At 53.8% G+C, this 26,656-nt stretch overlaps 2 protein-coding genes across 6 annotated transcripts; one reads left to right on the top strand and one right to left on the bottom strand.

Annotated features, from left to right (window-relative positions):
• Positions 1-94: 94 nt before the first annotated feature.
• PNPO (pyridoxamine 5'-phosphate oxidase) lies at positions 95-24,345 on the top strand. Of its 5 annotated transcripts, XR_007771460.1 has the most exons (9): positions 95-236; positions 2,167-2,291; positions 2,811-2,910; positions 3,567-3,620; positions 4,685-4,813; positions 5,041-5,111; positions 12,290-12,440; positions 18,438-18,583; positions 22,830-24,345. XR_007771460.1 is itself a non-coding variant. In XM_050934849.1 (7 exons), exons 1-7 carry the CDS (start codon positions 105-107, stop codon positions 5,942-5,944), a joined length of 777 nt encoding a protein of 258 aa, XP_050790806.1. In that variant the 5' UTR covers positions 95-104; the 3' UTR covers positions 5,945-6,843. The 5 variants fall into 5 exon arrangements, 1 of the variants encoding a protein (XP_050790806.1); XR_007771459.1 differs by lacking the exon at positions 18,438-18,583; XR_007771462.1 differs by lacking the exons at positions 18,438-18,583; positions 22,830-24,345 and adding an exon at positions 13,980-15,206.
• On the bottom strand, positions 15,508-22,815 carry PRR15L (proline rich 15 like). The gene is made up of 2 exons (XM_050934869.1): positions 21,427-22,815; positions 15,508-16,134 (listed from the first exon to the last, which is right to left on the bottom strand). Exon 2 carries the CDS (start codon positions 16,095-16,097, stop codon positions 15,786-15,788), a length of 312 nt encoding a protein of 103 aa, XP_050790826.1. The 5' UTR covers positions 16,098-16,134; positions 21,427-22,815; the 3' UTR covers positions 15,508-15,785.
• Positions 24,346-26,656: the final 2,311 nt, after the last annotated feature.

Here is a 26,656-nt window from a genome sequence, read left to right as displayed (position 1 = left end):
GGGACAGGGGCGGGAGCTGAAATCGCCCCGCCCCAGCGTGCGGGACGTCCTGCCCCCCTGAAGGGGCGGGGTCCTTGCGCGCGCGCGGTGGGGGCGGGGCTACGATGGGATACGCCGCGCGGAGCGGGCTGCGCGTTTGGGCCTGGCTCGGCTCCCGTCCCCCTCGGCAGGTGCCGGCGCCGGCTGCAGCCATGGACCTGGGGCCGCTGAGGAAAAGCTACCGGGGGGACGAGGAGGTGAGAGGGGGCGGGGCACGTGGGAGGGGTCCCGGCGGGGAGGGGTCCAGGTGGGGGGGCTCCGGAGAGGGGTGCGGGGGGAGGTGTCCAGGAGGGGTGTCCCGGGAGGAGGGGTCCAGGTGGGGGGTCGCTACAGGGAGGGTCCCTGGGGACGAGTCCAGGTGGGGGGGGGCTACAGGGAGGGTCCCTGGGGAGGAGTCCAGGTGGGGGGGCGCTACAGGGAGGGTCCGGGTGGGGGCTTGGTGGCGGAGGGGCACGTGGGAGCGTTCTAGAGGGAGAGGGGACTTGAGAAGGGGGGGTCCCGATGGGGGAGGGGCTCAAAGAGGGAGGAGAAGGGGCGAGGAGGAAAGAGGAATCAGAAATCTCTGCTCCTCCTCCCCTCCCCCAAAGGTGGGGTGCACATCACCCTTCCCCCACAGGTGCCGGGCCTCGCAGGTGAGCTGGTCTTTACCCTGTGGCCCCCTGAGGCATGGTGCTCCCTCCCCTAGACACTCCCCCAGATCCTGCCCTGCTCTTATCCAAAGGCTGGTCGGGGGGATCATGGTGGGGATCACAGAAAAGCCCTGTTAGGACCCTGTTCATCTCTAGGGGGCCAGGGTGGGTTCCTTGCTAACAGCCAACCTGTGGCTCTCATCCATCAGAGGACAGTACGGAGACCAGCAGTACAGCAGGGCTCAAAGAATGACACGAGTTCCTGGAGCACAGGTCCATCAGTGGCTATTAGCCAAGACGGTTAGGGATGCAGCCCCATGCTCTGATTGTCCCTGATCTGTTTGCCAGAAGCTGGGATTGGACAACGGGGGATGGATCACTTGAGAATTACCTGTTCTGTTCATTCCCTCTGGAGCACCTGGCATCTTCCACTGTTGGAAGACCGGACACTGGCCTAGATGGACCGTTGACATGATCCAGTCTGGGTGTTCATATGTTACCCACAGGGCTGTGCCTGGCTTTAATAGCCCGCTGTTCAGTCTAAGGACTTGGCTGCATGAGAGAGTTATAGCCGTATAAGATAAGGTGTGAATTTAGATTGTAGCTGTACTGGTATAACCCCGATGTGAACACTCTTATTCTGGTATGAGAGGGCCTTTTGAGAAGTTAGCTTATGTCCATTGGGAAGGGTTGAAGTTAAACCAAAAAATCCCCCCATTTATTCCAGAATAAATAGGTCCACGTGGGAAGCTACACCAGTATAATTATATCAGTATCAGGGCTTTGGAGCGGAGCTGGACCGCGGAGCAGCTCTGGAGCAGTGGAGCTGCAGGTTTTGTCCTGGAGCTGGAGCGGAGCCGGAGCACAGCTCCAAAGCCCTGATCAGTTTACCGGGTAAAACTTTCCCATGTAGACAAACCCTGACCCTCTGAGCATGTTAAAACAAGTGGATTAATCACCATAACCACCTGTGAGGGGCCTAAATACTAATCTTAATTTACAGGGGAAACTGAGGAACGGAGAGGCAACAAGAGGGTAAGGTCATGCAGAGCTGGGACTAAAATCCAGGTCTCCTGACTCCCAGGCCCATGATTTAAGCTTCAAGACCAGTCTTTCTATTACTCAGCATAGGACAAGACAGCAGCTTCACAGAGCTCAGCTGACCTAAAAAAAAATCAACAAGCAATGAATGAAATAAAAAACCAGCGAGTGTTCCCCAGTGGCTAGAACAGGGAGATGAGCAGGGCAGGGTCATGACTTTAGGTTCTGTTTTGACTGTCATTGGCTCATTGCGTGACTTTAAGCAATCAGAGATCATCAGACACCGTTCAGTGGGCTAGGAGTTGTGACGCTGAAGTCATGTGGGCTGGTTCCTGCAGCTACAAGGTTAGCAGGATTTGAGATGATGCGTGGGGAAGCGAAGGATCCTGACGGTTGATGGGTGGGGGATGTAACACTTCAATTCTTCTGCCCCTCTCCCCATTTCTGTCCTGTGCAGGCATTTGAGGAGAAACATCTCGCCTCCTTTGACCCAATTAAGCAGTTTGCCATGTGGTTTGAAGAGGCCATGCGGTGCCCCTCAATCGGCGAAGCCAATGCTATGTGCCTGGCCACCAGTACCAGGTGGGCATTGCAAGGGAGTCGCTGGCCCAGAATCTCTCCTATCTGCGTCTTTGGGTGGCTTCCTTTTCTGCTTTCCTGCAGTGAGGTGCCCTGCCAGCTTGCGTATCCTGAGCTGGGTAACCTGGCGAGTAGGGGAGCAGACAGCATCTGGCGTGTTTGTATGGATAGTAAGGAGCAGATCCAGAGGCATAGCTATGTGTTGGAACGGGACTGGACGTTTGCCCTGTTACATCAGACAGGGGACCCAGCCAGCCCATTATGCTGGCTCCAGCGGGGTCCAGTCTCAAATGCTGTAGAGGAAGGCACAGAAACCTGTAATGTGCATCTTTCTATAATGAAGTATAGGGTGAGAGAGGGTGGTGAATCGTCCTTCCTGATCTCAGCAATGCTCAATTCATGACCAGAAAGAAGAGGGTAGATTCCCTTCACCTTTGCCGGGGCAGGAGGGCAGTCTCTGGAATGTACGTATGTATGTGGCTGCACTTCTGTGTTGACTGGTGCATTTGTTCCCTGGCTCAGGGATGGGAGGCCCTCTGCCCGCATGGTGCTCCTGAAGGGGTTTAGCCAGGATGGCTTTCGATTCTTCACTAACCACGAGAGCCGGAAAGGAAAGGAGCTGGTGAGAGCTGCCTCGTGGGTTACAGACCAAGTCATTCATGGATTTGTGTGGGGCATGTCACTGAGGGCTGGTTTTGGTCACGCTCTGGCTCTTCTGACCGGGGTGGGCATGACGCCTGGAGGGAGAATCTCAGGGGACATAGGATGTTGACCAGCAAGCAGGTAAACTACCCGCTGGCCTGTATTTTCCATGTCTGTGTGGGCACCCGAACTTTGCTCAGATGAGGGGCGGGACGCTGACTTGGCAGGTGCTCAAGGTCTACACCAGGCTTACATCAATTCAAGTGCACAGCAGCTGCCTCTCTCCTTTGTTATAGAAGAGCAGCCCACAGACAGCCCAAGGCACTTTGGTCCCTGAGGTGTATGTTGATCCCGGGTGTGGGGATCAGAGAGTGGGAGAGAGATGTCTCCTTGTGCCCCCCTCCATTCCCCATCCTGATTTGATCGAGCTGATGCATAGCATGTTGGCACCTCCCCATGGGCTGTGTTGGCTTAGGCTGTCTTGTGCTCTTAAATTCCTCCAGGTCCCAAACCCTTGGGCAGAGTCTGAGCTAGGAGAGGTGGGTAATTTCTCTAGCTTTTAGGATGTGACACATTACCCAGTTGATGAGTCCTTTGTTTTGTGCTTTTTATTCCCCCCGCCTCCCAACTCTGCAGGACTCCAATCCTTTAGCCTCAGTCGTCTTTTACTGGGAGCCCCTTAATCGCCAGGTGAGTTATGCCTTCTGATCCCGACGAAGGGGAGGAAGCGGCAATGGGGATAGGCTCAGCACCCTGCATGCAGTATCATAGTTACATTCCTTCGCTGGGATGCCCTGGTGAGGCCTGTTTGGGCGAAGTGCTAGAGGAGATGGCAGATGCAGTCTGCTTCAGAGCCACACCGGTCTCCCTCACTCTCAAAGTGCAGACCACAGCACTGAGCAGAGACCCTCTGTTTGCTCATCTTGGGCTGGGGAAGCTTCTTAAAAGATCAAAAACGGCTTCACACCAGATGGGATGGGTGACTGGAATCTGTAACTTATTCAGCTCCTTGGGGGCTGCGACTTTGACAGCTTGAGGTATTCTTACCGCACCAGAACCGTGCTGGACTAGCTTCTAGGTTATGAACTGCTTACAGAGAACGCTCACACACCACTGAAAGCAGCTGCCTCTGGGATGGAAGGTGGTAGCCATTTAACAGCCCTCAGCAACACTTCACAATAGTTCTTAGAAGGGGAATTGAAGAATAATGCCAAGAAGTGAGTCTATTGACTTGAAACTGCAGGATGATTTAGGTCAGCAAAATATAATTACCAGAGTCGGAGACTTTCTCAGCAACGAACCAGAGAAAAAAGGAAGGGAGCGGCAGGTTTCTTATGGGAGGAGGAAATCTGAGTCTTTAATAATGGACAGTGGGGAGAGGCACTGAAACCAATTGAGTTCTAAATGGATCTCGCTGGGTTCTCTAGACCTTCTTCCCAATTGACTCTGCCTGAGGTGGCTGTCTTTTGGGGAGCTAGCTCTGGAGAGGAGTTAGAGCTCTTTCTACCCTGCAGGATGTGATGGTGATTCAAACGGCCTCATCGCCATCTCATGCCGGGGTTGGTGATCACCTGTTATAACAGCAGGGAGCGGAGTGAGCACTTGACTTGGCGAATCTGCCTAGGGAGGATAGCCTGATGCCCCACCCTGGATCCTAATCTTGTTGGCAAAATGAACTTGGTCTCCTTCTGGCCCCTAGTGGAAGTGTGCCCACCTTCCTGGGGCCAGGTCCCATCTCACTGTGGCTGTTGCAGGTGCGTATCGAGGGCTCTGTGGAGAGACTTCCAGAGGAGGAATCGGAGCACTACTTCCACTCCCGGCCCCGAAGCAGCCAGATCGGGGCTGTCGTGAGTCGCCAGAGCACAGTGATTCCCGACAGGGAGGTGAGGCGCAGTGGGATTTGAGGGTGGGGTGGATTGTGCTGGATTCCAGCCCCTTGGGTTCCTCAGAGCTTTCCCCAGGGACTCTTGTTCCCTCGCTGTGTGTCCCAGTGCATCTTATCTCCTGCTGGGTGCAGTGAGGGCCCCAGGCCATACTCTGCCTGCTTTTTGCATGCATGCTGCATGGCAGGAGGCCCCAGGCCTTCAGACTGTCTCTCTCTCCCTGGCAGTATTTAAGGAAGAAGAACGCAGAACTGGAAGAGCTGTACCGGGAGGGCACTGTGCCAAAGCCTGCGTACTGGTGAGTGGTGCTTAGTGGGTAAAATCTGCTTTTGTGTAAGTTAGGCCTGGTCTTCCACTCTCTCCCTTGGGGTCCCTTCCCATTCCTCCACTACACCTCCGAGTGCCTCAGCTGTGGCTATTAGAAACTAGGGGGATGTTGGTTTCCTTAAAACTGCCAGAAGATCTCGGATTCCCGGCTGGTAGAGATGGACAGACAGCACTTAGGTTTAATCTTTCCAAAGGGTGATACCTCTCCGTAATGTTGCTGCTGCTTCCCCCTCTGCCAAGTGCTGCCCTGCAACATCAATGATAGATTTAGATTGAAGGCCAGGGGCAGGGCTTGAACCTAAAGCTTTCATGCAGCTGAGTACCAGCTCCTGACAAAGTCTGGATTTACTTAAAGGAAGCTTTGGGAATCGGTTAAGGTTGAGATTGGCCAGCTTCTGAGCCGTTCCCCGCAAGAAGATGTGGAGCTCATCCCAAAGCGGCAGGCATCATTGGGCTTGACGTGGTTGTGTGCAGACACTTCACGTCTTTTTTACGTGCCCACAGGCCGTCGTGATATGTGCTGCGTAAAAGCTTAGCTCCATCTGCTTCGTCGTAGGGAACTTCCTGGTCCCGCTTGGCTTTGTATGAAGGCTGCTGCTGTGCATGGGTGCCTCTAACAGCATCTGTTTTTCCCTCAGGGGGGGATACATTCTGAAACCAGACGTTGTGGAGTTCTGGCAGGGCCAAACCAACCGCTTACATGACCGCATCGTCTTCCGGCACCTCCGGGACGCCACTGCCCCCACGGGACTCATGACGCACAAGGGAGAGGGGAACTGGGTGTATGAGAGGCTTGCCCCTTGAAGGCCAAGAGCGAGAGCATTTCACACAGGGACCTGGGATATTTTCAATACCTTTTTGCCCCCACCCCCTTACCCAGGAGCGGCGAAGGATGGGGTATGGCCCCCTTGCTCCTGCACTTCACAGGGCAACTATCTTAACTTTTATAAAACCACGGAATATTTGGGGGTGCTCAGAGGTGCCAGATTGGCAGCCCTGGAGACTGAAGCCCTCCATCCATCCCAGTGGGAGCTTCCCCTGCCAAGGTGTGTCTGCCCTGACGTAAAGGGGCAACTCTAGGCCTGGGATCAGTTCAGTCTCCGAAGCTTATCTGATCCTTGGCACCTCTGCTGAGTCTGCCGATGAAGCATGTGTCTGTGGGGGCAGTTAGTGCCAACTGTGTCATGTGAATGCTGCTTCACAGGGAATTGGGCTGAGACCTACCAAACTCATTTCACAGAGAGGCCGTTGGCTAGTGATTCCCTCAGATCTCTTGTTGATTATCTGGACTGCCTACCAAGGGGGTGGCTGAGACCAAACCACAGGCAGGCTGGCTCTCCTGGACAGCCTCTCTGTCAGCGCCTCCTGCCTGAGGGCCCTCCCTGTTTTAACCTGCCAGTCCTCAAGCCCCAGTGTTACATGGGGAGCAGACATGTTGTGTGCTCGTTAGCTGTAATCGGGTGTTTAATCTTGTCCAGTGCTGCTTTGAGTGCAATAACGTAACCGATTCTGGATGTGGACGGAGCAATCATGTTGTTCGTAATGTCTGTGTGATCTGTATAATCTGTGTATAAGGATGTTCTCCTGTCAGACTCCAGCCTGAAGGCTGTGCCTCTGGGCTCGGAGCTGCTTTTATCAGTGCTGGTGTATAAAGTCTCCCTAAATGTATAAACTCACAAATAAAGTCCAAGCTGACAAGTGGAGCTGGAAGGGGATTTGGTTTACTATTAACTTGTATGTTGCTGTTTTTAAAAGGGAAAAAAACATGCGTAAGCAGGGGAGGGACTGGTTTGTATTATTCTGTCTGTCCAGCAGCGGGAGCTGCGTTTGTTTTTCAATCGCTCCCCCTGGCAAGCTGGCGGTGCCAGGGGCCTGTACCCCCCAGCAGGGGGAGCTGGTCTCCCGGCCTCCGAGCAGAAATTCGTCCGCAATTTGTTTTCTCCCTGGGTTTGCTCTCACTTTCTTGGGTTGTGTCCCAGTGAAACTGCAGCCTGATAACCTCTGCCCCCTTCTGGCTCCTTGCGCGAGTTTGTACCCTTAGTCATTTGCTTCCTCCCCAGCCAATCGGGGTCAGGGGCTGTCGGCTGTTTCACTTGTGATGGCAGGATTCCCATGCAGCAGGGGGAGTGACCTCCCTTAGTCCCAGGCCCGTCCCCGTCCCTCCTTTGCCACCTCATCACTGCGGAAGAGCAAAGGTAAAATCCATGGACTGCAGCTGGGAAGCGCCCTCCTGTCTCCCAGTCCTACTTTTATCTGCTATAAACACTTGTGAGCAATGAGACCCTCCCCCTGTGGGGATTGTTTTAGGAAGGCTCAGAAGGGGGCAGTTCCTTTGTCTCCTGCATGGCAATGAGCTGCAAGTGAAGTACAGAACTTCCATTCCCCTGCACGGGGTCTTTCAGTTAGTTGTCTGGGTTTCTTGCCTGGCTGCTGTCAGAAGCAGGTCTGCTCTGGTATAGCAATTGCCCCCTTGTGCTGGGAGCAGCGAGGGGTAAGCAGCAGCATCCTGTGGCAGGGAGGGATAGTGGGCAGGGGGAAAACAGGTACAGCAGCTGTCCTGCCGTGAGTGCCTCCATCAGCCTTCATCTGGCTGCAGAGCTAATCAGGGTGTTGCTCTTTCAGCTGCAGGTGTGGCAGCCTGGCTGAGCTGAACCCCAATGTACTATGTGTTTTGGTGGAAGTGCTTGGGAATCTTAGTTCAGGTTAACAGGGACTGTTGCACGTCCTCTACCCTTTAACGAAGCATTGAACTAATTAGTGAACTTTCACCGTCCAAGGTAGTCATGAACTATAGGGGATGGATACCTTTAACCAAAGGGATGGGTTTGTTACGTATCCTCTCACTGCTGTCACAGGAGCAGGTGCTTAAAGTCCCCCCCAGCTGCAGATATGGAGGAGAGCTGCAGAAGCTGTGTGGCTCTCATCAAAATACAGCTCCTCTTCAAAACCTCCCTCCCTGTAAGCTAAAATAGCTACATCCAGACCAGTCACAGGGTAACTGTCCCTGCTGCTTCCCTTTTCTGCTTACATTCTGTGTGCGCGAATACCCCTGCTTCTAGTGCATGCTGCCTGCTCCATTGACAGACAGGCAGTATTTCCAATCCAGCATCTGCTGCTGGCCTGAACTCGCTTGTCTTGCAGCGGGGGAGGTTCATCTGCCTAGGATCCCTTAGGGGTGCAGTGGGTTGTAATGGAGTGGCAGACCTGGCCCAGGGTTTTGCTGGGAGGCTCAGGGAACCAGATGTACCACAAGCAGGTTTCACTCTCAGCCGACATTTGCATATGCTTAATGGTTCATATTCAAATGAAGGTTTGAAGCTGCAGCTGATCTTTGAATGCCTGAGGGGAGCAGTGCAGATGAGGGAAAGCTGAAGAGAAGGGGGACCCCTAAATTCTGATGCAGATGGAGGAGCAGGATTGTCAGCCTAGAATACATTCTGAGGGTGTCTCACTGCAGCAATGGGAAATGCTTGGGATGGGTCACAGGTTGGCTCTGAGCAGCAGGGAAATGTGACCCCAAACCCGATCTCTGCAGGAGGGGAGATCCCAGCTCTGTGTGAAGGGTGGAAAATCATCCAGCAACAATAGCTTGGGAGTGAGTCATTCTCCACACCCTCTGCTAACTAAACAGAGAGGAGCATTGCAGATCCTGTGGGCTAGCTGTGTGCCCAGGAGAAGGGCTTGCCTCGGGGGACGGTAGGGAGCAGGTCTCACCACACTGGGCTGTGGGAGTCCCAAGGGCAGAGGTTGTATCCAACACAGCTCTGGCTTCCAGTACAGGCCAAATAGCTGTGAGCTGCCTCCACCCCTCCTGGGCTGTTTCACAATGAAACTAGCAAATGACAGGGAGATAGTGTCTGTTGCTACCAGCTGTTGCAGTGGTTGCCATGGCAACTTCTGCCTGACATGGCTTGAGGTTGTAAGTAGTACTTTAAACCTTCCATAGCCCCCTTTCCAAGGGGATCTCACAGCATTTCACGTACAGGTGAGCTCCATTTCACCAAGAGGTGAAAAGAGGTTTATCTTATAGATAAACTAGGAAAGTACAATTTAGATGGGGCTACTATAAGGTGGGTGCATAACTGGCTGGATAACCGTACTCAAAGAGTAGTTGTTAATGGCTCCCAATCCTGCTGGAAAGGTATAACAAGTGGGGTTCCGCAGGGGTCTGTTTTGGGACCGGTTCTGTTCAATATCTTCATCAACGATTTAGATGTTGGCATAGAAAGTACGCTTATTAAGTTTGCGGACAATACCAAACTGGGAGGGATTGCAACTGCTTTGGAGGACAGGGTCAAAATTCAAAATGATCTGGACAAATTGGAGAAATGGTCTGAGGTAAACAGGATGAAGTTCAATAAAGATAAATGCAAAGTGCTCCACCTAGGAAGGAACAATCAGTTTCACACATACAGAATGGGAAGAGACTGTCTAGGAAGGAGTATGGCAGAAAGAGATCTAGGGGTCATAGTAGACCACAAGCTTAATATGAGTCAACAGTGTGATACTATTGCAAAAAAAGCAAACATGATTCTGGGATGCATTAACAGGTGTGTTGTAAACAAGACACGAGAAGTCATTCTTCCGCTTTACTCTGCGCTGGTCAGGCCTCAGCTGGAGTATTGTGTCCAGTTCTGGGCACCACATTTCAAGAAAGATGTGGAGAAATTGGAGAAGGTCCAGAGAAGAGCAACAAGAATGATTAAAGGTCTTGAGAACATGACCTATGAAGGAAGGCTGAAGGAATTGGGTTTGTTTAGTTTGGAAAAGAGAAGACTGAGAGGGGACATGATAGCAGCTTTCAGGTATCTAAAAGGGTGTCATCAGGAGGAGGGAGAAAACTTGTTCACCTTAGCCTCCAATGATAGAACAAGAAGCAATGGGCTTAAACTGCAGCATCGGAGATTTAGGTTGGACATTAGGAAAAAGTTCCTAACTGTCAGGGTAGTTAAACACTGGAATAGATTGCCTAGGGAGGTTGTGGAATCTCCATCTCTGGAGATATTTAAGAGTAGGTTAGATAAATGTCTATTAGGGATGGTCTAGACAATATTTGGTCCTGCCATGAGGGCAGGGGACTGGACTCGATGACCTCTCGAGGTCCCTTCCAGTCCTGGAGTCTATGAGATTTGCACATCTGTGGTAGAGCTGGGTATAGAACAATGGAATCCTGACCTCCACCCCCCGTTGTAATCACCACTCTTGTGCCAGAGCCAGGATTAGAATCCAGAGCTCCTGACTCACAGTTCCCTGCTGTAACCACTGGACCACAGGTGGACATGGGTTGGAGGTACCCAGACTCCTTTGCTAAGGTGCAGGTTTGTTTTCCTCTGGCCCTTTGGAGTGGGGCCCAGAAGCTGCTAGAGCAGGTGACTGGGAGGCAGAATCCTTGTGTGCTATTCACAGCTCTGCCGCTGACTCACTCTGCGCCCTTGGAGCGGTCCCAGCTCTGCGGGTGGAAGTTCAGCCATCCATAAAATTGCAACAGCGCTTGCCTGCTTTGCAAGGGCCGGGGGGGATGAGGGGGCGGGTGAGAGAGTCAGGGAGCATCTGTGAAGCCGCTTTGGAGAGGGAAAAGGTTAGGTCACTGATGTTTGGGTTTTAAATACTAAGCAAGACTCTGGCCAGCCTTTTCCATTGCCCGATCGGAAATGGAATCTGCTTATGTCCGTTTCTGAAAGAGGAAGGATGACTGTAAGCGAGTGGACTTACCCCTGTGGTGTCTCCTGCTGGTTGTCCTCAGGAATTAGCTCACCAGCTCTCTGGAGCACCCTCTGCCAGCCGGTGATCCGCTACCGCTGGGCCACTGTGTCCCTCCCAGGACCCCAGTGCCCCTTTAATTGGGTGCTGCCCCCTGGCAGTACCCCCACAGTTCTGGGTCTCCCCCTCCCAGGGGAACCCCCACCCACTATCCCCACTTCCCCTCAGTCTTGGCTACTGCCCAGTCTCCATCTAGCCCCCATTCACTGGGGCAGACTGCAGTATAAACCACTCATCACAGGCAAAGGGGTTTGGACCTGCTGCCTCTGGCTACCCGTGGGCTGCACCTGCAACCCAGTATCTAATAGGCCTTACCAGGCCTGCAGCCTGGGACTTTCCTAGGCCGAAGCTCTGCGGCTCCCTTGGCCTTTCTCCAGCCCTGCTCCACTCCAGATACCTGGTTAACCTCCCTACAGGCAGGCCCTTCTCTCTCTGAATACAGAGAACATACCTGGCTCCCAGCCTTTTTATAAAAGCCAGCTGTGGCCCGACTGCGGCCACCTCCCCAATCAGCCCAGCTTTTAGAGCTGCAGCCCTCTCCAGGGCTGCTTTAAGCCCTTCAGAGCAGGAGCGGGGGAAGTACCCCGCTACAATGACCCAGTGGTTAGACTGCTATCCTGGGCAGTACGGCATTTGCATTCAGTTCCTTGCACTGCTACAGACTGCCTGGTGACCTTGGGGAAAGTCACTTGGGCCCAGATCCTCAGTTATTTAGGCACCTAACTCCCATTGAAATCGCTGGGAATTAGGTGCTGACACACCTCTGAGGATCTGGGTCTTAGGCCCTTGTGCCCCGGTTCCCCAGCTGTAAAAGGAGAACAGGGCTTGTGACAACAGGTACGTTAAAGATGGCGGCCAGATGCCTACCCCAGAGCGGGTTATTTTAAAATGAGAACATTTCAAAGCAGTGTCTTTTAAAAGAGATGAAAATGTTTCCTACTCCGGTACCAGGAGTCAGGCCACTGGGATGAGACATTGTCTGGTTGGCTGTGGAGATCAGAACTGTGGACAGAGACGCAGGAAAGAGCAGGAGGTTCTGCTCTTGACAGATCAGAGAGTAGCACATCGATGAACGAACTCGAGCAAGGAACTCCCCCAAAATACAGAACCTATCTTAAAGGAGCGGCAGCATACAGCTGCTGCCTGTCTCTGCTTACAGCTTTGCTCTGCCGCTCCCCATGTTCGCATGGCAGTGGTGCTTAGTAACCCCAGTCTTGGACTGGGCCTCTGTTGCGATAGGTTCTGTACAAACATGTTAAGCTGACAGCTCAGCTGCTTCCTGCTGAATTATTTCCTATCCCAGGCTTTACCGAGTGCTCTAACATGAGCAATGTAATCCTGTTTAATAGAAGATTAAATGATGAGAATATTTTTCCCCCTCCCTTGCAGCTTTTCCATTGTCGGTTTAGAGCCGCTATACCTTGTATGCAGCTGAGTGTAAGCTGGCCAGTCAGGCTGAGGACAGCTAGGGTAGCTACAGTGAATCTGACGACAGAGGAAATAGACCAGGATTTTCTACTCACAGTGACCAATTACAAAGGTGAGTAAATTCCCAGCATTCACAGCTGCCACTGATTTTTCAGCTTGAATTTTGCTTTAAAATAGGGTTGCAAATGCCCAGATGCTGCGGTATGGGCTGCCGTGTAAACAGATCTCCAGCTGCCTACTGCCTTTCCTTCTCCATCCCCATAGGTCTTAGCCAATAGTTACATCCTTCTTCCTCTCCACCCACCTGTTCAAGGAGCTGTGATTCTCACTGATCACTTGTCTGGGACAAAGAACACCTTGTGTGTCTGCAGAATTCTTCCCCTGTTTATTTTGGTAACAAACTATAAGGGTGGAGGCTGCTGGGGAACACAATACCCCTGGGTTATCTAGGGGCTGTGTGTTTGTGGAGTGGCTCATTATTGGAGGCGGGCGTCTGAATCAAAGCTGGTGGGATAATATGGCCTTTATAATAACTGGAAGGTCACTACTTCCTTTCCTTTCGGCTTCAGGCTCAGCCACTCCCTGCTAATAAACAGAAAATCTTTTTGAGCGTCCCTATTTGTGCTGATAACAATGCTCAGGCAAGGAGGGGCCCAGCCTGATTCACCTCGCCCTCCTGTCCGCTGGGCCAGCAGGTTTGACTCCTAGCATCAGGAGATGCGGTGGGGGGCACTGGTAACATGAGAGGGAGTGCCAGGGCTGGATGTGCGTGAGTGTGGCTTTCACTGGAATGGTGTGTCTGAATGCATCCCTCTGAAGCGGTACTGGAACCGGAGAGCTCTGCACAAATTAAGACTAAGCTTGATAAATTTATGGAAGGGATAGTATGATGGGATAGCTTAATTTTGGAATTGATCTTTGATTATCAGCAGGTAAGTATGCCCAGTGGTCTGTGATGGGATGTTGGATAGGATGGGATCTGAGTTACTACAGAGAATTCTTTCCTGAGTGCTGGCTGGTGAGTCTTGCCCACAGGCTCAGGGTTTAGCTGATCGCCATATTTGGGGTCGGGAAGGAATTTTCCTCCAGGGCAGATTGGCAGAGGCCCTGGAGGTTTTTCGCCTTCCTCTGCAGCGTGGGGCATGGGTCACTTGCTGGTGGATTCTCTGCAGCTTGAGGTCTTCAAACCACAATTTGAAGACTTCAATAACTCAGACATAGGTTAGGAGTTTGTTATAGAAGTGGATGGGTAGGATTCTGTGGCCTGCTTTGTGCAGGAGGTCAGACTAGATGATCATATTGGTCCCTTCTGATCCTAAAGTCTATGAGTCTATGAATGCACCCTCCTTCTAAAGCACTTCCCCCCAATACGTCTACATGCACGCTTCACCTCTACGGCCTCAAGAGCTAGAGTCTGAAAGTAGCGTTCCATAGCCTCAACAGTGGCACCAGTTAGGCCGTGAAGACTCATCCCCCACAGCTAGGTGCAGGGAGACACCATCTCCTTTAATTTAGATCCAGTATCACCTGCCCCCTTGTCTAGTGGTGGAGGGTGAGGGTCCCTCGATCTTTCCGAGCAGAACAATTTTCAATCTGATCCAAGCCCTGGGGTGTTTTCACAGATCAACCACTGAGCTCCCTTTGTTTTCAGGTTTGTTTATTAACAAAGAACATCTACAAACACTTACAAAAGATGGGTCTTCAAAAAACAAATCAATGTCCGGCTCCAGATATGAGCCCTAACTATGAGCTACAAGTGTGTTTTGTCTCTTAAGGGTGCAAGGTGTTTACCTCCCACCCCCAAGCCACTGCAACCCGCCTTCACTTTGTGTATGGTGGCCAAACCTCAGTCTCACTAGCACTGGGAACAGTTCACCTTTTAACTGCCCACCCCCTGAATTAGTGACTCTGAACATGAAGAAAGTGCCAGCCAGCCAGGAAGATCAAGGCCTCTAAAGTAGCAGCAGCACAATGGCTCTTGGAAATTAAAAAGGCCAGCAAACTTTTCCTTTTGTAACCTGGTGGGGGGGAAGGGGGAGAGAACTCTGCATCATTGCAACAGGCGCTTCCGCCAAAAACATCATGAATTCAGCAGCTGCTCCTGTGCGCAAAGTTCAGCAAAACACGTGCATTTTATGAGTGCAAAATGGCTTGATGAGTGAGTTATTAGAATCTCTGCTGCTAAAGTCCATCTGGGCTGCCAGGCATGTGTGACTGGTAGCCACTCAGAGGCAGTTGAATTCAGTTAACAAATAACCTTGAATTTAAGTTACTGGGAGCATGTACGTGTCCTTTGCAGAAGGAAACTTAAAAGTGCCATTATGGTCAGAAAGCTGACTCAGAAGCTGGCCCCTTCTTGCTCATAGCAGGAAACTGAGGCATAGTCCAGGCTTTCTCATTCCCGATGCTCCCGTGCTAATCGCTACTAGACAGTCTGTTCTCTCCTCTTAGAGCGTCTCTAGCAGACTCCAGCTGGTTTCTACATCAACCAGTGCTCAGCAGTGAGTCTAAGAAAATAAGCTCTCCGGGCCGTAACCCTGTTCCAAAGCCCTCAGACCCCCTACCCGACTGGCAGCAGTTTCTCCTATCAGTGGAATCTTTTGTTCTCTTACCCCAGCACCCTCCCGCTGGCTGGAAGATCAGATCTACTCAAGTGTTGCTCTGTAGTAGCTGGAGGCCAAGAGAGGCTGTTGCTACAGCTAAGGGTGGTTCTCCTTTAGCTCAACTGGCTGAGTGCTGCTCTCCAAGACATGAAGATCACGGGTCCTGTAGCCTTTAGTGGCGCAGTTCAGCTGGTGACTGCCTGTGGCCAAGTAGTTCTCTTTCCCAGGCCAGGGAATAATCTCTGTGGTATTAAAAGGTGCAACCCTGTCTCCCAGCCAAGCTTATGTTTATCTTTCCTGTGTTGGTGGGTGCGGACAGAGCGGAGGCGAGTTGCTGGGCAATCCCCCATGGCTGAGCCAGATGAAGTTCCTACCCCTTCTTAGGCATCTTCTAGGTGCAGTGGTAGAACAACAGGATGGATGAGAATGAACTGGCTCCTCCCATCCCATGCCCCCTGCATGGAGCGCTGCCTCTAGCCACAGGCCCTTGGACACTGCTGAGCCGAGGGTGTTTGCAAGAGGCCTCTGAGCTGCTCTGTGTTTGACTCCTCCCCACCTCCAAGGCTTGGACACCTCCAGCTCGTGATGATCCCCCAGTGGCATTTATTTTAAATAGGATGATTTGTATTTAAATAAAAACTATCGAGTCCTTTCTCCTTCGCGAGTGCACGTCAGGACCGAAAGTCTTTGAAATCTACAGCGGGGTGGCCCCTGCCCTCTCGTTACTTCATTTGCGGAGAGAACAGAACTGACATCTAGGCTGGCTCTGAGTCGGGACGGGTCCATGCGCGATGATTTCAGGGCATTGGTCCCACCCTGCAGCGCTTTCCCCCCAATGCCCACTTTCCCCTGCCTCACTTCTCCTCCCGCTCGCCATCGGCAAAGAGGTTGGGGTTTTCAGCCAGCGTGGCTCGCACTTTCTTCTTCTCCTTGAAGCGCCCAGAGTGGGAGACTTTGACGTGTTTGCCTTTTGTGTTCTTATCCACGATCTTCTCCAGCCGGGTGTTGAATTCACTCTCGGTGCCACCGTTGCTCCCTGCCTCTGTCCACGTGGCCTCCTGGTGGTTCTCGTTGGCATAGATGTCTGGGCTCTCGTACAGGACCTTGGGGGTGGATTTCTTCTTCCGCAGGAAGGTAAGCTTCCACCAGCTGTTGGTCTCTGCCATGGTGGTTTCTCCTTGCTGGTGGCAGAGGAGCGTGTCTCTAGAGAGAAGACAGATAGGTTAGCAGACCCTTTTCCTAGGGTTTGCTGTTTGCCTGGACAATTGGATCAGTTTTACGCCACGCCCTCCCTTGGAACGGAGATGGGAACCCTGGATCTTCAGCTCCAAAACCACAACTGCTAAGGCAGAGCTCCTTCAGATGGCAGAGTAAGGACAGGTCCCTTTTCTACCCTGTGGGCTGATCATCAGAGGGCAGCATTGCTTGCCCACACAAGTCAGTACACTCCATTATTCACCCCCATTCTTCCCCACCTGCTTTGTCCCCACTTTTGCCCGTCCCCTTTCATGGGCGTGGGTCAGCGTGACCATCCCCCTGCTGGTTGGGATTCCCTTCAGGGCCCCTTGCCGCCCCAGGGAGAGGGCCATTCCGTTCCCCTCCACCCCAAGGACCAAGGCTGCCGACAACAGAGGAGGAGCAGGAACGGAACCTGGGTTTGGCATGTGGCATCCCCCGTGCAGTTGTTTCTGAAGAAGCTGCTGCAGTGGTTGCTGTGAGGGAAACTCACGGCTCAAAACTCAGTTAAGTCTCGGCAAGGCCCCTGCTGAGCCCAAAGTCAAAGGAGCAGTGGCCCCCGCAGCTGTCGCTTTGTGGCGCTGTGTTTGCAGCCTTGACTCACTGCAACGTGACAACGCAGCCTGGCACAGCAAGCCTTTGGCGCCCGCAGCGGGAGCTATTCATTTGCAAGATGCTAGGGCACTAGCTTTGGAGGCGGGAGGCCTGGGAAGGGTTCCTACTCCCAGCTGAGCTGCTGATCTGTGGTGGGACATTGGGCCATGTCACTGCCTAAGCAGGGAGTTGGACTAGATGACCTCCTGAGGTCCCTTCCAACCCTGATATTCTATGATTCTACCCCTGTCTGTGCCTCTGGTTCCTCTCTGTTGCTTGTCTGGTCTACTTAAATATCAGAGCAGGGATTCTCTTGCGATGTGTTTGCACAATGCCTGGCAAAATGGAGCCCTGATCTTGCCTGGGACCTATAGCCACTAATGTGTCAAAGAGCCACCTCAAACCCATTTATCTTTGTCCATGTCAGTCCATGTTCTCATTGCTATTTTTCTCCCCCTCTCTCCTCTGGGCGATTCTTTCCTACTCCCTGTTGTTGCATCCTGGCTTAATTTGACAGAAAATGCTGTGGGGCCACGGCCCAGCTCTTATCCTGTCTTACCCTGCCTAAGCGTGCTCCCGATGATAAGAAAATCCAGCTGAATAATTCTGTTGAACTGAAATGAGGAGTCCAGTGGCACCTTAAAGACTAGCAGATTTATTTGGGCATAAGCTTTCATGGGTAAAAAACCCACTTCTTCAGATCTGGACTCCTCGTTGGTTTTGTGGACACAGGCTAACATGGATACCCCTCTGATACTTGGCTCTATTGAATGGGGCCATCTGTGGGGCCCGTAGGCATTTTGTCCATATGAAAGACCTAATCCTGAAGCAAAACTTGCATGGGGCCTTTGGAAATTTGGCCAGAGTAAAGCTGAGCCATTTCCTGTTCATCCCCATTTTACGGTTGGGGAAATTGAGTCACAGCAAAGTGACTTGCCCCAAGAGTAGAGCTAGAGATAGAATCCAGCGTTCCTGATGCCTCAGTCAGGTCCATTCAGTATATGTGGAGATATACCTAGCTCACGGAGCTGGAAGGGACCTTGAAAGGGCATCAAGTCCAGTCCCCTGCCTTCACTAACTGGGCCTAGTACTGGTTTTGCCTCAGATCCCTAAGTGGCCCCCTCAAGGGCTGAACTCACAACCCTGGGTTTAGCAAGCTAATGCTCTACCACTGAGTTATCCCTCCCCTTGCTCCTGCTCTAAGTCACAAGGCCAGAGGTTCTCAAACTGGGGGTTGGGACCCCTCTGGGGGTCACGAGGTCATTTCATAGGGGGTCGTGAGCTGTCAACCTCCACCCCAACCCTGCTTTGCCTCCAGCATTTATAATGGTGTTAAATATATAAAAAGGTGTTTTTCATTTATAAGGGGGTGGGTCGCACTCAGAGGCTTGGTATGTGAAAGGGGTCACCCATACAATAGTCTGAGAACCACCGCACTAGTCCCTACAGTTTCAAGTCCTTGGTTTCCACCCTGCCTCTTTCCTGGACGGCAACAGCCTCCGGCATGATCCCATCTGGGTGTTTGCTGAAGGCGTATCTCACCCTTTGATCGCTCCCTCCAGCTGTTTGTACAGAAACATTCAATCGCTCTGTAGCCAGGGTGGCAGCCGGGAGGGGGAAGGGAGGTGGTGGTGGTGGTGGGGAGGTCAGTCCCTCATGGGGTGTCCTGTACACAGGCGCATCAGCACTGCCTGACCTAGAGATACAGCAGAGCTCTTGAAGACATTCAGCAATATACTGGAGTGAGTCAGAAAAACCTCACATGGGCGCAGCTGGGCAGCCTCCCCTGGGTCGGTCTGTCCATTTGTGCAGCCAGGGAAGGGTAAGAAAAACAGGCCCACTCCATGGAGTACCAGTCTCCCCTGATCAGTCCGTAGCAGCCTGACTGCCAAGGAAGGGGTGCAGCACTGGGGTCATTAGCTGTGGAAAAGGCCTGTTTGATCACTGAGTCCATTTGCCACTGCCCTGCAGAACAGCACCCGCCGCTAGAGGCAGCTTGGTTTTAGGGGCTGTGGGTCAGAGTCACCCCACTGGAGAGCCACAGCCGTTCTGTTGACTTTGGCACAGCTCACCTGGATTTGTCTTTATGTAACCGATAGAAACTTGGGCCTAGTCCCCAAAGGGTTAATCCTACTGTTGGAAGCCGTCTGAATGATGGATAGGGTGTTAGACGGGGTGTTTTGCCCTTCAGGCGCCTGGCTCTGCGGGGGCACCTCTGATTCCGGAGTGAATGCCGGACAGCCGGTGGGGTTATGTCACCGTTTGGGAGCGGAGGGCTGGGAGAAGGGCGAGGTGTGTGCGGGGGGGAGGGGGGGTGCTGAGGATAAATGTCAGATTCGGGTCCCCTGCCTCAGGATGAGGATGGAACCCGGGATAGGTTCAAGGACACTCCCCCACCATAGCATGGTCCCTTTCCCAGCACAGAGCCCGATCGCTTCCTCCTAGGCTCCTTTGCGGCTTGCATCCTTTCACACCCTCAGCTGCAAGCCGGAGAGCAAGGGGGAGTGCTCTGTTGCCATCCCGCTCTAGGCGAGTTGCTGCCTCGAGAACATCCTGTTCAGAGCTGCTGTGCCCCCTCTCACTGTGTGCTGAGCCCTTACCATGCACAGTGCCATTTGTTTGTCTGTCTGAGCACCTGTATGGCACATGTCTGCACAGACGCTCTTGTGCGGACATATATGCACCTGCTGACAATCCAGTGCATGCATCCGTCGCATGGCTGTAAATCCACCTGCAAACAGAGCCACACATACCCCGAGATCCCTGGGTACGTGCAAACTGTGGCCGGCACAGTCACAGGAGGACACGTACACACACACACACACGCCTGCACACACAAGCAGCATAAACGTGCAGGGAAAATTCCCATGTGAAAAATGAGCCAGCAGCGAAACCTAGTCAAAGTCACCCTGGCCCTGAAATCCAGTGAGTCTCTCTGGGGAAATGGAACCCACAGTTACATGCAGTGACCTCCTGTACTGAGGGAGGGGAGAGGACACAGTGAGGCTGCCAGAGGATGTGGCCCGCTTGGTTGGCTAGGAATTCCCTGGGCTTCCCGGCTCAGCTGTCCTCTTGCCTCCTGAGCACAGCATGCCTGAGACAGGCCCGAGCCCCCCACAGGTGCTGTTAGCCTTAGGGGGTGCATTTCCCCTCTCCAGCCCCATGACCGAGTGGTGGAGTTCTGCAAGCTGAGAGGTCAGTGTTACATCAGCTGGGGGGTTGGGGGGGATGATTTCAGCACAGGCAGGCTTCTGGGGTGGGGGGTAGCGAGGGCACATCCTGTGAGAAGTAGCAGTAACCTTGGGCCAGGTCCATCAGATATTTCAGCAAGTTAAACATTTATAGCTCAGACAGAATAGCAGAGCCCAGGCAGGGGTATATGGGGAGTGGGAGGTGCCAGTCCCTCATGCCTGGTGGGGAAAGTTTTCAGTGTCTGAGATCTCTGCCCTCTGGATCCCCCCGATTACCCCTCCCACCATATTCATTATCTCAGTGCCCTGAGTGGCCCATTTCCTCTGCAGATGGCATGAGAGACCTTTCTCCATGCAGCGCTTCCTGGAGCCCTGTGAGATGAGACTCCTCTCCTGCTGTTACCTACCCACTAAACAACCTTCCTAAATTCCTACTGGCCACCCCAAAACCTATACAGCCCAGCCCCATGCAGGAGATTCCTATGGAAGGAGCTGCCGCGGGACATCCTGCATGCAGTCGCTTTCACATGTCAGTGACCCACTGAGGGTGGGAGAGCCCCTTGCCATCTGTAGCCGGCGTTTGCATGTGACGGGGGCCGCCTCGGCGAGGGGAGGGGAGGGGAGCTGGTATAACCCTGCAGAGGCTGCAAATGGCCAGTATCTCTACACCCCACTCCCATCGCCCCTTAACATTCGTTTGGCTACCAGCATGCCAAGGGTTAAGCTAAAAGCCCATTTGGCTTGGAACAAACACTATATCCCCCCGTCCGTTGGCGCTGCCGCCATTAGTTCTGTCCTGGAGAGGCCCCAGAGATGCTTCAGCAGTTCTAGTCAAGGCTGAATTGGGCTAGTGGGTTGTTAGGCACCAACTGCCTGTTCCACCTGGGAAGGCTGAACCATGACCAAAAAAGCATCCCATGAAAGGTGCAGGGTTGATGGCCCTTGATAGCCACCGATCCGGGCTAGCCAGGGGAAAGGCAAGGTACCCGTCCCCCCAAAACGCCCCCTCTGCATGTGCCTCCATCTCCAGGGCTCAGAGGAGTTGAGTCTCCCTGGCCCATTGACTCCTGGGCCTCCCTGCTGAGAGGGCACCATGAGATCCAAACAAATGCCCCTTATACGCCCCCCCCCAATTCCCATGGATCCCCAATCACACGGGAGCAGCTTTTGGTCACTGCCAGCCTGGGCTGGAGGTAACAGGCCCTGCTTGAGGGGAAAGGCTCCGGCTCCCATTCCTGACCCCACAAGCTGCCCAGATCGCCCCTGGATCATGGTCAAGCCTGGCCGGTTACAAAGAGCTGCCAAACTTCCCACCTCCTGAAGCTGGCTTCAGACCCGATCCTGCACCAGGTTGGCCTGTCCTCGGCAGTGCTGCTCAATGAAACATTCATGGAGGCGTGGGGGCACGACGGCTGGGCTCAGGTTTCCCTCTCCTGCCCCCCACTCATCCCCCAAAACACCCAGGCCAACGTACCTGCTCTGATTCAGTCCCTTGCTGGGTGTGTTCTGCTCCCCAGGGGAGCACTCAGGGGCAGGAGCGAAGGGACTGAGGGCCGGGATAGCTCCAGGGCGTTATTGCCAGCTGAGGGGCTGGCAGGCTGAGCTGCACCGGGAGAGGGTGGGGGCAGCGGCTGTCACATCTCAGGTGCCTGCGGAGGCAGGTGCAGGGGTGCTGCTATTATACCTGTTGCTCCCTTTCGCTCTGTGTCAAGGTTAATCCGAGATCCAGCCACTCCTGCCTAAGTAAACAGGAGCAGAGGCTGGGCCAGGGGAAGCTCTGAATATTCATGACAGGGGAAACCCGATCTGGGCAGCTGCTGCCACTGGCTTCCTACAGGCCGCTCAGGTTGCTCTCACCTGGGGCATGGGGAAAGGAAGGGGCAGTGGCTTCTCCAGAGTAGGACTCCCACGGGGAGGGTCTCTAGGTGGCCTGACACCCTGATGCTTGGGCAGCAAAGGGTTAAAGCGGCTGGTGCCGTTTGCCTAGCAGGATATTGTATTTTCACTATTCTTTCCTTCTGAAGGATTAGTCGAAACTAGACTGGCTCAGCTGGTTGCCAGACCGGTTCCTCTTTCTGTGCATCTCGGCCTCGGTCCTTCCTCCATCTTCGCTTTCCTCTGCAGCCTGCCCCCGTCTTGGCACCCGCCCACACCAGGCCCAAGGCTTGGGCCTCATCACTCTCCTCTTTCCCACCTTGCTCGGCTGCTGTGGGTCCATCTCAGTGGGGACGACATCAGAGTAATGGCCAGAGAGGAGGAGTGTGGAATCAAGGGAATCAACCCCCTAAAAATCTTACTGTCATGGCCCCAGAGGCAGCAGGGCCCCGTTGCAATCTGCTGCGTTATGGGTTAGGAACAGGCTAACACAGGATGCTCCTGCAAGCAGAAATTGTATCTTTCTGAAGGGCCATATGCTGCCCTCAGCTGCCCCCGCTGCCCCATACTTCCCTTGTCTGCAGTGGGGTTACCTGGCTTTAGCTGACGGCAGAACGTGGTCTTTAAACTCTGCTGAACCGACCTGTTCCCCTTCACCCAAAGCTCGGCTTCTGCTTTTCGTACAAACGATCCTTCCGGGCAGCTCCAGGGAAGGAGTGAAAGTGAGTCCAAAGCTGCCATGAATATCACCGCTTCCTCCCCCGCAGGTGGATGGAACCAGCTCTTGGATCAGCTCTGGCGGGCATGAGGCCTGGTTAGTTTACTTCCAAGATAAGCGGCCCTGCCTGGCAGGATTTCAGACCCCAGAGCTGAGCTCTCGTTTGTTCTTAGCTGCTTGGCACTAGCTATAATTTTAACAATATTAATGCTTAGCTATATCCAGCCGTAGATCTCTAAGCACTCTCCAGAGGTGGGCCAAGATCCTGTATCCCCATTTTACAGATGGGAAAACCGAGGCACGGAGAGTGAAGTGATTCGCCCAAGACCACACAGTGAGTCGGTGGTGGAACCAGGAAGGAATCCCAGACCTGACTCCCAAGCCAGCTGCTCCTTCTATTCACAGATCCGGTGACATAGGAACTGCTGCTGCAGCTCCGATTAGTGGTCTATCCAGGCTGATCTTCTCTGCTGGCCAGTTCTCTGACGGTGCAGTCCCAGCTGTTCTACACTATCCCAGAGAGAGAAGCATCTTCCTGACCCCCATCTGGCAAACACCTGTAACTGAAGACTGGTGGATCTGCTTATTTTTATCCTAGCTGCTTTCCCTGCAGATATGATTCTTATCCGTCTGGACGTCCAATGCTCTTTTGAAGCATGCTCCACCGTTTGACTCATTAACATCCCGCCTATCTACCCAGCCATCTATCCTGCGGCAGCCGGTTCAGTAGGTTAACTGTATGTTGCATAAAATAGCGTTTCTGTTGGGCCATTTTATAGGTCAGCCGTTCTCTTTGCTCACTCTACAGCTCCTGGAGGCTACGGCTCAGGTTATGATGCATACAAGGGGAAGGGCAGGGCAGTGGTTTGAGTGGCGAAGGGGAAGTCAGGACTCCGGGGTTCTCTGCCCCTGACTTCCTGAGGTGACTTGGCCAGTCATTTCACCTCCGTGGCCTAAATCTGAGACCTGCATGTAAATCCAAGGAAAATGGCCTTTCCCATAGCGCTTGGCACAGCCTTTAGCCCCTAATACTCTAGCTAGAAGGCGTTTGTGCCTAGCTGTGCATGCACTGAGAAGGCCCGGGGATGATAGTGCTTTGCCTGTCTCTAGTGCTACCCATATGAGGAGCTTAAAGCCGTGAATGAATTAGGCCTCGCTACTCCCCAGGAGACAGGGACTTACCATTCTCCCTGTTTTGCAGAAGGGGAAACTGAGGCATAGAGCGGGGACCTGGACTGCCTGAGATCACGCAGCGAATCAGTGGCAGAACCGTAACGGGAATCCAGGAGTCTTGCTCTAGCTACTCGTGGCGCTGTTTCCCAAGTTATGCACAGGATGGAAGGGCAGGCTCCCCTAGGGTTATACTGATTCTCTGATGACCTTTGAAGGCTTCTCTGAGTGCTGCCTTCTAACCCTTCCCCAATGGGGCAGGAGTGGACAAGGAAGACAGAGTCCTGCGTCTGGGGCTCTGGAACAGATGAGGCTGGAACCAGAGCAAGCCAGGAAACGTTCACATCCAGGGAATAAACAAAGGAACCAAAATGGTGGAGCCAGTCCGACCAGGGTAGGGCGGGTATGGCCTTTGGGTTGCTCAACCAGACCGCACTCCTCTTCGGCACAGCTGAAGTCACGGAGGGTGGGTTTGCCAGGACTCCCTGGTTCATGATGAGGCTGATCTGTTCCTGGTAAATCTTTGCTGGGATCCTTTGTGTTTCCAGGAAGCTAGTGGAGTTCAGCCAAGGAATCTGAGGCGATTCCTTAGCCGGAGGCAATGGATGCTGCTCCTGATGCCTGGGGGTGCAGAGGAGGGTGACACTGAGTGGGGGTGGGGGGCGGGGGGGGGGGACTGAACAAACAACACAAACGGGAAGAAAGAGCAGAGTGTGTTCAGGAAGCTACAGAAAGTGCATTGACTCCATGCCAGCGGCTGGGCTGCCTGGGAAAACCCAGCTCCGGGCTGTGGTTTACTTTCACCCCGACGGGAACTTTTCACTGCTCTGTTGCCAGCTTCCATGTGGCTCTGAGCTCCTTGCCAAGCTCCATGACTTGGTGGATGCAGGCAACCCTATGTGCCTCTTGCGCATTCCCCCACCCTCTCCGGAGCTGGGGCTGGAAGCCAGGCTTTGCTTGACAGAGGTGTTGGTGGGACTCTGGAACCTACTGTCATGGGGGGAGGGATCGCTCAGTGGTTTGAGCATTAGCCTGCTAAACCCAGGGTTGTGAGTTCAATCCTTGAGGGCCCAATTTGGGGCCAAAATCTGACTGGGGATTGGTCCTGCTTTGAGCAGGGGGTTGGACTAGATGACCTTCTGAGGTCCCTTCCAACCCTGATATTCTATGATTCTATCCCCATCCCCAGGTGGTGCCAATGTGGCTCTGGCTGTGGGCATCTTCCAGGGAACTTTGGAGGGGGTGGGAGTCCATTGAATCTCCCCCCTCTTTATGGGGGTCCCTTCTCCTCGTGGGAGATGCCACAGTCAGAGTCTGTGGGGTCTCCCCCATGAGTGGGAGCCTTCAGGGTGCCCTCTCTCACCTCTTGGAGGACTGCCTGGTTTCAGCCCAATCTCCAGGGAGCAGGCTCTGGTGGAAAATGCCTGTCGGGGCCCTTCAGAGGAGCTTCCGTCCCTAGCTGCCCTTCCGGAGAGCCCGCTCAGGGCTGCTGGTGTCCAGCTGTCCCAGGCACTGTCATGCCTCCCTCTCTGACAGGTGAAAGACCTCAGCTACCTGAACACATGGTGCTGGGCAGATCAAAGGAGTGGGCTGCCTGGCCCCATTCATCACAGCGACAGATCCAGTCGCAGCGGGGCAATCAACGTCACTTCGGCATGATGTGTGGCAGTGACCAAGGGGTCAGCCTCAGCCCCAGGCTACAAACAGGCTCGGTGGAAACAACTGCTTGATGGATGCAAACGTTATCTAGGAGCCAGGGGTTGTTTGTGTGCGTGCGTAGGTGAGGGAGGGTGTACCTGGCTTGCATAGTTCAGTGTGTGGGTGCTCTCCCTGTGTCCATGTGCAGGCATAGCCCAACGTGCAGGGAGACTTGTTTGCCTGATCAGTTTCCCACGTGCAATCTCCTGCAGCTGCCTTGTTTGACAGCTGAACCCTCATTCAAGGGCAGCAAGTTATATGGACTCAGGGTGCTTGAGCACCAGGAATATTTAAGGCTGGGGGCTGTGCTCCATCAATATTTGGAGCTGGGTTTCTCCCCTGGCCCTGCCTGAAAGAAAACAGCCGGTGCCTCTCTCCCTTGCTTGTGCTGCTTCTGCCTGAGGCTATAGAGGTCAGCTGCGGGCAGCCTCTTGGAGCACCAGGGGAGGGGAAGAGGGACAGAGGAGGCGACAGGGGAGGCACACACATGCTCGGGAGCTCTGCCCCCCTGCACCCACCTGGAGGAGACGCCAAGGGGGCTTCCCGCCAGGAGATGGACATCTGGGGTGGACCTCACTCACCTGAGCAGCTGCTGGGGCTTTGGTGAGGTTTGATCCTGTGATCTACCCCCTCCCCCCGCAGTCCCCACTCCTGCCCAATGCTGGGCAAGGGGCAGCCCCATCCCCAGTGAGACAAGGGTGAGGGGCAGCAGGCTGCAGCAGGGGAGGAAGGAAGCCACATGTGCTGGCAGTTCTCTCCCCCTCTGCTCCCCAGCACCCACCCACCATAGGGGAGATGGAGGAGGGGGGCTTCCTAGACCTGAGCAGCTGGGGCTTGGGTGAATTTTGTGACACCCTACCCCCCACCCCAGCCACCACCCTGCATTCCCCACTCCTGCCCCATGCTGGGCAAGCGGCAGTTCCATCCTCCATCCCCAGTGAGGCTATGGTGAGGGGCAGCAGCAAGGGAGGCCACACATGATGGCAACCGCCCCACCCCCCGGGACCCACCATAGGGAAGGTGAGTGGGCTTTCTGGACCTGAGAGAGTCCCTAGGAGCATGTGCAGTGACCGTGGTGCAGAGTGAGTGTGCTGCGGGGGAGGGGGGGGAGAGGAGGGGTCCTTCCCCTGGAGCTTGCTGCTGCCAGTAAGGGGGCGGGAGTCCTCTCTGGCCCTAGCCCTGGGGCAGCCTGTCTGCATCCCAATTTTCTTATCCCCAGCCCTGCCACACCCCAGAGCCTGCA

This window comes from Gopherus flavomarginatus, chromosome 25 (assembly GCF_025201925.1).
Source record: "Gopherus flavomarginatus isolate rGopFla2 chromosome 25, rGopFla2.mat.asm, whole genome shotgun sequence".
NCBI lineage: Eukaryota > Metazoa > Chordata > Testudines > Testudinidae > Gopherus > Gopherus flavomarginatus.
This window is presented reverse-complemented; position numbering and strand designations above follow the sequence as displayed.